The sequence below is a fragment of the Leptonychotes weddellii genome, chromosome 13 (assembly GCF_054177405.1).
Source record: "Leptonychotes weddellii isolate Sample4059 chromosome 13, ASM5417740v2, whole genome shotgun sequence".
Classification (NCBI taxonomy): Eukaryota; Metazoa; Chordata; class Mammalia; order Carnivora; family Phocidae; genus Leptonychotes; species Leptonychotes weddellii.
In genome coordinates, this window is record NC_138381.1 from 65,089,551 (window position 1) to 65,100,999 (window position 11,449).

The following is an 11,449-nucleotide window of genomic DNA, read 5'->3' on the forward strand; positions in this document are numbered from 1 at the left end:
CTCGCACCTCCCTCTTGACCTGCCCTAAACGCGGCTGTGGGCCTTGCTAAAGCCTCTCTCTCACTGGGCTAGGCTGGCCCCAGTTAATCGTTTACTGGGATGCTATAAATAGGTGCCACGCATCGTTCCCTCACGGCATAGGGACCGGCCAACCTGCTCTGACCTGGAAGCAGGGCATTCTGGGCACTGAGGATGGGCTTCCCACACACAGGCTTCTCATCGCTGCCCTGCACGGTGTTCAGACACCCCTTGACAAGGGGGTCCCCCACCTCCCCCCGCCGTGCCTGGTTCTGGGGCGTTCACCTGGGGGCATCGTGGCAAAAAAGGTCCTTCCGGCCACACTCCGTCCTGCACACAGCCACTCAGGGAGATGATGCGGCTGTGAAGACAATCAGCCCCCTGCCGCCCCTCCATTCTGTGTCTCACATGCCCAGCCCACACCCTGGAGACGGGCCAGCGCTCTCCTGGGGGCTCTGCCTGCCGCGGCGGAGCAGGGGGGGCAGCTCCCCCGGCAACATCCCCACTACCACAGCCCCATGGGCCTTGTGCATGAGGAAGGCACGCACAGACTCTGCAGCAGCCTCCATGCTCTTTGGGGGTCTGAGCAGCTGCAGGAAAGAACTGGAATATTCCCAGACGGCTGCTTCAAACACGCACAGGGCGCAACCAGCAAACAGACTAACTGCCTCTAGCCTAGGTCAGGAAGAAGAGCCGCCCAGGACTGCATGCACGGGCTGGGTTAGGACCCTGGCTCCGCCCCCTCACCAGCTGTGTGACCTTGGGCAAGTCACTTCACTTCCTCCATGCTTCCATGTACTCACCTGTAAAATGGGATAATAAACAGGACCTACCCTTCTGCGGTGTTTTAAGGATTAGCTATGTTAATGCATGTAAAGCACTTATTAGCACAATGTCTAGGGCACAACAGAACTTTCCGGAAATGCTCTATGCCTGTGTTGTCCGAAGCGGGATCTCTAGCCACATGTGGCCATTGTGCACTTGAAACTCAGCTAATGCGACTGAGCAACAGGATTTTTTATTTAACTGAGTTTTATACTTAATTTAAATGTAAACAGGCACGTGACCAGTGACTCCCATTGGACGGCACAGGCCTGGAACACACAGCAGGTGCCCAATAAATGCTAATTATGATTATTATTAGGGGTGGTTGTCATTGCAGGGCTCACCGGGTTAGAAATTAGGGAGCATTCCACTTCTGAGCAAGCCGAGGTCGGGTAAACTGTATTCATCTTCAAATTCCAGCATCTTGCAGGGCGGTTCTGAACCGTATTTGGGTTTTGGGATTGTGGACCCCTTAGAGGCACTGAGGATACAGTCTCCTACAGCAAGTACAGAGTGTCTGCACAACTTCAGGGTTGTGCACGCTGCTAGAGTAGAATCTCTGATCTGGCAGACACCTAGCACCCAGTAGGTCCTCAAGTAGCACTTCCAGCAGGACTGGGGCAGCTGTCCGCACGTCAGGGCTGGGCTCCGGATGCCGGCCCCTTCACCTTGTCTAGGTGGACATCTGTGGCTTGTCTGCCTGGTTCCCATGTCCCTGTCTGGTCATTTCACCTTGACTCTCCTCTGGGTCCCCTCCCTCACTCTCACTGGGCTGAAGCCACACCGTCCCTTGACTGATCAGAGCAATGTGCCCCACGGTGATTGGAACCCCTGGATAGAGCTGCACCTGAAGCTGGCATCACTCCAAACTTCCCAAACCCCTGAACCAATAAATCGATTTTTTGAGCTTCTTTCCCTTTTGGCTAAAAATACCCTGCTGTGCTGCTTCTCAGTTGTGTGACCTTGGTCCAGTTTTATTTTTTTAGATTATTTACTTATTTATTTATTTGAGAGAGAAAGAGGGAGAGCACACAAGTGGGGGGGGGTAAGAGCAGAAGGAGAGAGAGAAGCAGACTCTCTGCTGAGCAGGGAGCCTGACACGGGGCTCAATCCCAGGACCCTGAGATCATGACCTGAGCCGTACGTAGACGCTTAACCAACTAAGCCACCCAGGAGCCCCACCTCGGTCCAGTTTCCTAACATCCCCGAGCTTCAATTTCCCTCATCAGTAGAGTTGCTGTTTGTTGTTTCCTACTCTAAAGGAAGCTTGCTTGGTGCATTAAATAAGATCAAACAAAGCAATTTAGAACAGCATTTAATAAATGGTGGTTGTAAAGATGTCTTTATTTCTAAAAAAAAAAAAAAAAGGAAAAAATGCATGATAGTTGCTATAATTCTAACTTACTAATTAAACATAACTTACTAAATAATAAAAATTAAAGGAGTATCCGTTCAGGGTCCCAGGTATCACCACGTCTCTTAACTCTTGGGGCTTCTGTTATCTGATTTTTAAATGAGGACTCACAGCTAAAGGAACTGTTACTGTCCTTTATAAACCTGGGTTCCTTCAAGGTTCTCCGAAGAAAAAGCACAAGAATCTATTCCTGTATTTCTCACTACTAAAAGAAAAATACACTGCCTCCCATTGGAGTTCAGCCCCCTTAGCTGCTCACCCAGGGGCTCAGAGCCACTAAGTGGCGGGGCCAGCAGGCTTACGAGGGCGTCCGTCCTTTCTTGGCTGAGGGATTACCTCGATGAGGCCAATGAGCAACCAGACCCAGAGGGAAGACCCAACTGCCTACCTCAGGATGGCGAGGCAGCCAGGCGAGACTCAGACTTCCTGACCCCCGTTCCAGGGCTCATTCCTCCGGACCCCAGGAAATACCCCCTCCCCAGTCTATAGCACTGCTCCCGTGACTGCGGCACCCCCAGCCCAGGGCTTACCCACGGGGCATAAGAGCAGGGCTGCGTAGTACAGTATACGCTTGCCATCTGATGCACGAGGACACGAGTCAGAGAGGTTCATGCATCCACTAAATGACAGGGCCGGAACTTGAACTCAAGGCTGTCCGGTTCCAAAGCTTGGACCTTTCCCCAACTCCACATGCTCAGGATAGCTTATAATCATAAGTAGGTCATTGGTTTCAGCTCCGGAGTAATGCAGAGCAGGGTTCTAGGGCCAGAACCCCATGCTGCACTATTGACAATGTCTGTGACCTTTGGTAACTTACTTGATACTTGTGTATCAATATCCTTATGTTTAAGGGACAGCGTTTTAGCCACTTCATGTGGTGGCAGCGGGACAATTAAATGAGGTCATCTATATAAAATGCTCAGTAAATGCTGTTTAAGAAATAAAAAAAAAAAAAATCTTTATCCTATTAGAATGCCTTTAGTTGAGCCCTTGTTTTCCCTGAGTGAAATGAAGGCTCCCAAATAGTCTCATCAGCTACTGAGTTTGAATAGGTCTTAAATACAGGCTTGGCAAACTCGGAGTTGACAAAATGCGGGGAGACTTGGCTCTCGGAAAGTGATGCTGGCCAAATTTGATGGCTTGAGGTTCTTAGAATCCTGGAGCTGTCCAACCTTGTCCACTTAGAAAGCAGAAGGACATAGGGAAAAGGGATCGGTTAGGAGGCCACAGGTGGTTAGGGGCAGAGTTGGGCAAGGGCTCCGGTGCCCTCGCTTCCTATCCTGAGGTCTGCCGGCCCACTGGGGTGACAAAAATGCCCTTTCCTACCTGCCCACCAGCGACAAATGCTCCCACTGGAGCCCCTCCTGAGGTTACTGCAGGGGAAGACCCAGCCAGGCTGCACAGGAGACGTAACCAAGCCAGAAGCCCTTCTGCCACCCTCACATCCAACCAGGGGGTGCTGAAACCCAGGCCCTGCACTAGCAAAGTCTCCTGGAAGCCATATTGCCAGAGCCCTGAAAAAAGCATCAAAATGCACCGCACGGATGTGACTGCATTATTCATGAGCAGAATTTCCGCCATCTTAAGCCTGAAAACACGACACATGCAAACTGATTTGAGTCAACCCTATAAGCATCAGAGAGCCCAAAAATATCCGCACCCAGTATTCCTATATCCATTCGACTGGCAAGAATTTCTGGAACCCCTACTTGGCCAGTGGGGGAGCAGGGCAGAGTGGGGGGGGCTGTGGTTTCTAGCCTAAGAATTGAAAGCTCAGGAGAGAACAAGATAAGTTTCCTCTCTTGCCTAATGACCTTGTGCCCTGCATTTGTCCCCTGCATTTACACTGGCCCACAGCCTGAGCAGTCTACATGGATGAATTCATGTCCCCACCTTCCCCCCTTGTTCAAAATCCTCCCATGGCTGCCATTTCATGTCCGAGGGCCACAAGACCCTGCAGAAGCAACCTCCTACTCCCTCTCTGACCTCGTCTCCTCCTCTTCCATTCCGTTCACTCTACTCCAGGCTCCTTGGCCTCTTCGTTCTTCATTGCTCCTGACTCTGGGCCTTTGCATATGCTGTTCCCTCTGTCAAGAACACCCTTCCTGCAGACATCAGCAGGGTTCTCTCCTTCTCTCTAGGTCTCTGCTCAAATGTCACCCCATCAGAGAGGTCATCCCTGACCACCTACTCTCCACCCACGTTCCAGTTTTATTTTCCTCACAGCACTTGTGACTTCTAATACAGGCATACTTTGCTTCATTGTGCTTTGCAGACACTACTTTTTTTTTCTTTTCTTTTTTTTTTAACAAATTGAAGGTTTGTGGCAATCCTGCATCGAGCAAGTCTATATCAGCACCATTTTCCCAACAGCATTTGCTCACTTCCTGTCTCTGTGTCACACTTTGGTAATTCTAACAATATTTCCAAACTTCTCTTTATTATTATATTTATCACAGTGATCTGTGATCAGTGATTATGACTCACTGAACACTCAGATGATGGTTAGCAATTTTTTAGCAGTAAAATGTTTTTTTGGGGAAGCCTGTACCTCCTACTTAAAATGTGTAGGATATAGGGCGTCTGGGTGGCTCAGTCAGTTAAGCATCTGCCTTCTGCTCAGGTCGTGATCCCGGAGTCCCGGGATCGAGTCCCACATCGGGCTCCCTGCTCAGTGGGGAGTCTGCTTCTCTCTCTCTGCCCCTCACCCCCCTCTCCTGCTCTCTCTCGCTCAAATAAATAAAATCTTTAAAAAATGTATATATTAAAAATGTATACAATGTATACAATAAGGTAAAAATATAATACATAACAGTATTTCTAAGTTAAGATATATATTGGATTTTGAGACACAATTCTTTTGTACACTTAATAGACTATAGCATAGTGTAAACATAACTTTTATATCTGCTGGGAAACCAAAAAATTCCTTTGACTCAATTGATCACAGTATTTGCTTTCTTCTGGTGTCCTGGAACCGAACCCGCAATATCTCCGAGGTGTGCCTGCGTCTATTTATTATTTGTCTGTCCCCCAACTAGATCATATGCTTCATGAGAGCATGTGAGCAAGGATGCTGCTTTGCTCCTTCTCTAAACTCCTAGAGTTGTACCTGGTACCCAGTAGATAGGCAATAAATATTTGTGGAAGAAAGAAGGAAGGAATGGAAGGAGGGCAGGTCGAGAGAGAGGAAGGAAGGAAGGAAAGAAAGGAGAACGTTTTCTTCCAAGAAGTGGCAAAAGGCTCCCTCCTGGCCCCTGTTATCAGCTGAAACTTCCTGAAGTCCAAGTGCAAGCAAGACCCTCCTTGCTCATAACTTTTCCACACCTCCCCACCATCTGATGGAGCAAATGCTACAGCCAGGCATTCACAGCTCCGAACAAGCTGCCATAATGGACCTGTCCTGCCTCATCTCTTCCCCTACACACGCCTGACCCCCAGCCACATTTCCAGGGACTACGCTGAACCTCTGTGAGGCCACCTGTCAGGGCCTGACGACAAAGCAGGGTTTGAATCCTGGCTTCTCCACGGCCTGGCTGTGTGACCTTAAAGGGAGCTGCTTAACCTCTCTGTACCTATAGCTCCTTCTTTATCACGGTGAAGCAGATGAGTATTCTCCCTCTCAGGGCCGCCATGGAGAGTGGAGGAGGGAACGTTTGGGGCTCACCCAGCACAGTGGCCGGCACAGAGGTTTCTCAGTCTCAACAACAGTGCCATTCTAGGCTGGACGCTTCTTTGTGGTGGGGAAGGAGGGCTGTCCTGTGCATTGCGGGAAGCTGAGAAGCATCCCTCGACCCTCCCCGCTAGATGCCAGCAGCACCCCCAGTTTTGACAATCAGAAATGGCTCCAGACATTACCAAATGTCCCCTGGGGAAGGGCTGCCAGATTTAGCAATACAAACACTAAAAAAAAAAAAAAATTTCACTGTTTATCTGGAATTCGAATTTAACTGTATGACCCTACGGGGGGGGGGCAAAATTGTCACCCTTCTTTCATTGAGTACCACTGGATTAAAGTGGAAGCACCATGGGGGTCTTAGTAGAAACATGGGTTGATTCTCTCACTTTCCTCCAGTCTTCTTAGGATGTGGAGCCCTCCTCCCCCATCCCATCACCCCCCACCCGAGGGCTGGGAGGCGCGGTCAGCCCGGCGCAGCTCCCCAAACACGCCCAGCTCAGGCACTAGAGCTGCCGTGGGGAGCCCTCCCACCAGCCCCAGTTTGCAGAAGTACAGGGAGCCTCCTCTCCAGCACCCGCCTCGTCCCCCTGCCTCCTTCCCAGGGTCTCTCCTCCCGTCCTCCAGCTGCAGCCTTCTCCCTTGCGATCAAGAGGCCTCCCAGGCCCAGCACCAGGCAAGAAAACAAGGCAGTTAGTCACTCCACTTCCGTTATCAACTCGTGTCACGTGGCTGGCTCTTTTAAGGGCAGTCGTCATGGCAACAAGAAGCCAGTCCCCGCTGCTCAGGGAACCAAAACAAAATTAAGGGGTGGAGGCGGGGAGAGGAAAGGAGGGGAGGGCGAAGAGGGCCAGGAAGGAGCCAGGAAGGAGCTGGTTGGGTTTAACTGGAGGAAATTATGCCGAGGCCACCCTGTCTCCAGCTTTCCCTTGGCGACACTGGGGAGACAGAAAAAAATAAGACGCCTGCCCAGAAGCAGCTCAGGCTCACGTGGTGGGTGTTTTCACATGGCTTATCCTGAAAGGTGAGTAATCTTCATCCTCCTGATGAGTAAACTGTATCTCAGGACCCTTGTGAAGTAAAGACAGATGCTTGTCTAAGACTGTGCAATTACAAGCAACCAAGTTTAGCTCCACCCTCTACCTGCATATAGCTCATGTCCTCCCTGCTCCTTTCCTTGTGCTTTTAGGATAGGACCACGTGCTCTGCCCCTCTGCATTTGACACCATGCTGCTTTCTCTCTGTACTCCAGCCACTTCCCAGTCCTTTCATCCCTCGAGTTCACAGTGCTCCCTCCAGCCACAAAGCCTTTGTATATGCAGTTCCCTCTGCCAGGAAGGGTTTTCCTCTGTGTCTTCCCACCTCCTACCTCCAACTAGAAGGTTTACTCATCCCTCACGTATCTTAAACATCACTTCCTCCAGAACGCCTTCCTGGGCTACCTGCATGAGGTTACTTCACCCTGTTATGTGTTCTTGTGGTGCCAAGTGCCTCTCCTTCACACGTCGGTGCAAAGCCTGTCATGATCCCTTGAATTACACTCAGAATGTCTCTTGGGGTCTGTCTACCATACTGGGATGGCAGCCCCAAGTGGGCAGGACTTATCTTGTTCACTGCTGTATCCACAGAGCCCAGACTGGTGTCTGGCACACAGATGCCCCTCAGTAGATAAACGCACCAGAATTTGAACCCAGCTCTGGGTGAGCCCAAAGCTCTTTCTTGACCCGCTTCATGGTACTGGATCATACTGGCTCCCAGAGTCAGCACTGGACAGAGCTTCCAGCCCCACAGCCTCCGCTGGCCTTTGCGGCTTCCGTGGCTCAGCCCAAACTTGCACACCTTGTCTAAGGAAACGGATCGTTAAGCCACCCCTTCCAGAAAGAATGATGGGAGGTGCCTCTGAACGAGGCTGTGACAGGCAGGGATGTGGCTCCTCTGAACCCAGAAGATGGGGGAGGAGGGAGAAGGAAGAGCAGACTTGACTCCTAGGTTTCTAGGCAAAGAGCTTCCCTCCACCATTCCATTGGAGACCGGGTCTCTGATACTGGGGGGAGATGTTCCCCAAAGAGGTGCGCAGAGGAAGGAAAGGAGAGAGGAGGTCTGCCTTGGGGGTGGGGGATGGACTTGTCACCATGCCCTTAGGGGCATCCATGCTGAACAAAGGGCTCATTGAAGACTTGAACTTGTCTTCCCTTTACTGGTTCCCTACCCTTGAGACATCATTTATTCTGTCTGGGCCATTTGTCACCTCTGTATGATGGAAACCATGCCACCCACATGCTGAGACTCATCCTGTGCCGTGTAGGCTGGATGGGCACATTTGGCATATAAGAGGTAAGAGCCTGGCTCTGATGTCAGACAGACCTGGGGTTAAGTCCTTGGCTTTGCACCTTCTTGGCTGTGTTCTCTTGAGCAGCTCACACCTCCACTCCAGGCTTGGTTTCCTTGTCCGTAAAATGGGGACAATCTCAGTCACCTCATAAAGTTATTGTGTACATAGGGTCTGGCACAGAGTAGCCCCCGCTATATGGAAAATCTGATTACTGAAATGATGTGCCCCAAGAAATGCAGAATTTAGAATCAGCCACCAACTTGTGATGGTAAGCCTTGCCTTCTGACTGCAGGTAATGGGGTGCTTGAGGCCCTTTGCCCCAACTTGCAAGGTTCTGTCCCTGACCCCCTCAGGCACCAAGCAGGGTGCCAGGGGGCCCTCTGATCAGGTGATGGCCTCGGCCTTATGCCAGTCAGAAAGCTTATTACAAGCCCCAAACTTGGCTGCTCCCAGGACAGAGGATGCAAGCCCACAACTCTGGTCACCAGGGTCAAAGTGTCCCCCACAGCCTGCCAATATCCCAAACTAGACTAACATGGGTGAGATCTCTAAGAACACTGGACCAATGCCTCTTTCTCCAGATGTGGAAACTGAGTCCTTGAGAGGAGAAAGGGCTTGGCCAGGGCACCAAGGGAGCTGCTGGCTGAGCTGGTACCAGGGCCCCAGCTGAGCCCTGCCCAGAGGCACTGTTCTCCCCAGATGTCTTGCTCACACGCTCTTCTGCCTGTAGACCCCTCCCAATTGAACCAGCAAACCATTTCCTTAAAAACATAGCCATTCCAGGTGAAAACATCTGGGAAGTTAACCTAATTAACCTAAACTAACTAGGTTTAGTCAAACAATGAACACAGAGACTGCAGGTTTTAACCTGAAGGCTTTTGGGAAGGTTCTATGGACACCCTCCCCCAACACAGTCATCAGAATATTGTAGATCTGTAGGTTCTGTTGGAAAGATGGTCTATTTAGATAGAGCTTTTGTCAGATCTGCACAGTGCCTCTAAGAGGGCTAAAGTGAAAAGTTCTGGGCCTTTCTGAGGAATTCCACGTATCCTATTGTGCATCCTTATTCAGAAATGCTAGAGTGTACAACCAGCCCTGGAGCTGATTTCTTTCAACAACACGGGACATGCCACACACAGAGACCTATACACAGACATACACCCATGCTTTCCGAGGAGGGTGGGGCAGCAACAGGTCCCAGCTTCAAGGCTGTCTTTGATGGCTGTCTGCCACCACGTGGGGAGGGCCTTCTTGGTGCTCAGTGCTGACACCAAAGGCTGACACCCTCAACACACACACACACACACACACACACACACAAACTCAAACACAGAGGCAAAGGAATCAGGCCAGCCCCCAAGGTCTGCAGCCATTCATGGTCTTGGGCTGAGGACTCAAGATAGGTGATCAGCTCAGCAGTGATGGGGTCCCAGGGTGAGGGATGTGAGGTGACATAAGGAAGGCAAGATATACACATACAGTCACACATACATGGTCACAGTCTCACTCATGCACACAGAGACTCATGCATCACACAGATACACATCATACTCACAAAAACAGATAAACACTCAGACACATGGACACGCAATATGGAGATACACTTGGATATCTCCAGACAGATGCACAGATGTTCTCAGACACACACACTCATGTCCTCGCCCACACAGGCGTGAGCGTGCTCTACACACACGCACACACGGTCCAGGCATCTAAATGCTTCCCAGGAACCCATCACTATAGATTCACCCCTCTGCCGGAAGTCAAGCGCTATTAACTAAAGGCTAGACTGGGCTCCCCAGCTGGCCCCAAGGAGAGTGAAGGGGCAGAAGGGCAGCTGAGCCCTACTTGATTCTCACCCTACTGCGTGTGGGGGGTGGGGAGGGGTGGGTGAGGGGAACCCACCTGCCAAGACGCCCTGGCACATGCCCACAAATGGAGTAACCCACTGACCAGGGACTTTCAGGGAGGGAGTCCCCTGGCTCCCGGGGGGTGGATCCAAGGACTGAGAATTGGGGGGAAGGGGAGACGGGGGTGTTGTTATTTTCCCAAAGCGAACCTTTCCCCTCTTCCGAAGTCTGGTCCTCCTTCTGCAGCCCCATCCAGGCCTCCACCTCCCAATACGTCCTGTCGGCCCCCCCCCAGGTGCTTGCCTCACCTTAGTGAGACCTACCCACCTGCTCCTCCACAAGAGGGGGTCCTACTCAGACACTTCCAGGTGTGCCCCACACCTGGGGGGGCCCTCCCGCTGCACCCGCCCCTGCACACAGCATCCAGAGCCCCCCCAATACCCGAGGCCCCCACCCCCAAACTCACCGCCTCCAGTGCTGCAGGAGGTAAATACCTACCCAGGTGAGCCCCGCACCCGAGGTGGCCGCCCCCTCTGCCACGAACCACCACTCCTTTAGAGACCCTTCCCCGCGGGGCTGCGGCAGCACCCTTTCCCAGGGTCGCGCCCCCCGCCCCGGCACCTACCTCCTTCTTGACGGTGCGCAGCAGCCTCTGTCGCGTGTCCGCCTCTGTGGGACGAGACGGGGGGGGACAGCCGGTCAGCCCAGCGCTGGGGGCGGGGGCCCAGGGCTGTCCTCCCGCCGCCCCCGCGCCCCGCGCCCCGCGCCCCGCGCCCGCTTACCCGCGGGGCCCGAGGCCATGGCCGCGCGCGCTGCGTTCCCAGTCCGGGCGGCGGCGGTGCCTGCTCGCTGGCTCGGCTGCAGCAGCCGCGGCGGGGCGGGGCGGGGCCGAGCGCCCGGTGACGTCAGGGCCCACCGCGCGGCCGCCCCGCCCCTCCGGAGAGCCGCCTCTGCGCGGCCGGGCGCCGGGCGGGAGGGTCCTTTGGGGCCGGACGCACGCTCGGGTCCCCGAACGGCCAGCACCCCGCCCTCCGCGGGAGGCCCTACCCCCCACGCCAGGCGCCCCAGGTCCCTCACAACCTCTATTGGGCTGAGCAGGGAGGCGTCATTTGTTTGAGGTCCGCTCTGTGCCAGGCTCGAGCCTCAGTGTTCTCATCTTTAAAATGGATATAATATGATAACATCATAGGAATGATAGGAGACGTCAATGAGATAGTGAATGTGAAGCACTTAACCGAGACCTGGGAAAAAAGGCCAGCAACCGTAAAAGATAGCTGCTGTTTATTATTATTATTATTGTTATTGTTATTGTTATTTTTTTATTATTACTGAGA

At 52.5% G+C, this 11,449-nt stretch overlaps 1 protein-coding gene across 3 annotated transcripts in view; it reads right to left on the reverse strand.

Annotated features, from left to right (window-relative positions):
- SGSM1 (small G protein signaling modulator 1) overlaps window positions 1-10,993 on the reverse strand; it is an 89,165-nt gene extending 78,172 nt beyond the window's left edge. For all 3 annotated transcript variants that reach the window (XM_081801953.1, XM_081801954.1, XM_081801952.1), the window contains exons 1-2: window positions 10,898-10,993; window positions 10,741-10,784 (exon numbers count right to left, since the gene is read on the reverse strand). In XM_081801953.1, the coding sequence (XP_081658079.1) occupies window positions 10,741-10,784; window positions 10,898-10,916 (63 nt within the window). In that variant the 5' untranslated portion in view covers window positions 10,917-10,993. The remainder of the gene's footprint in view (window positions 1-10,740; window positions 10,785-10,897) is intronic.
- Window positions 10,994-11,449: the final 456 nt, after the last annotated feature.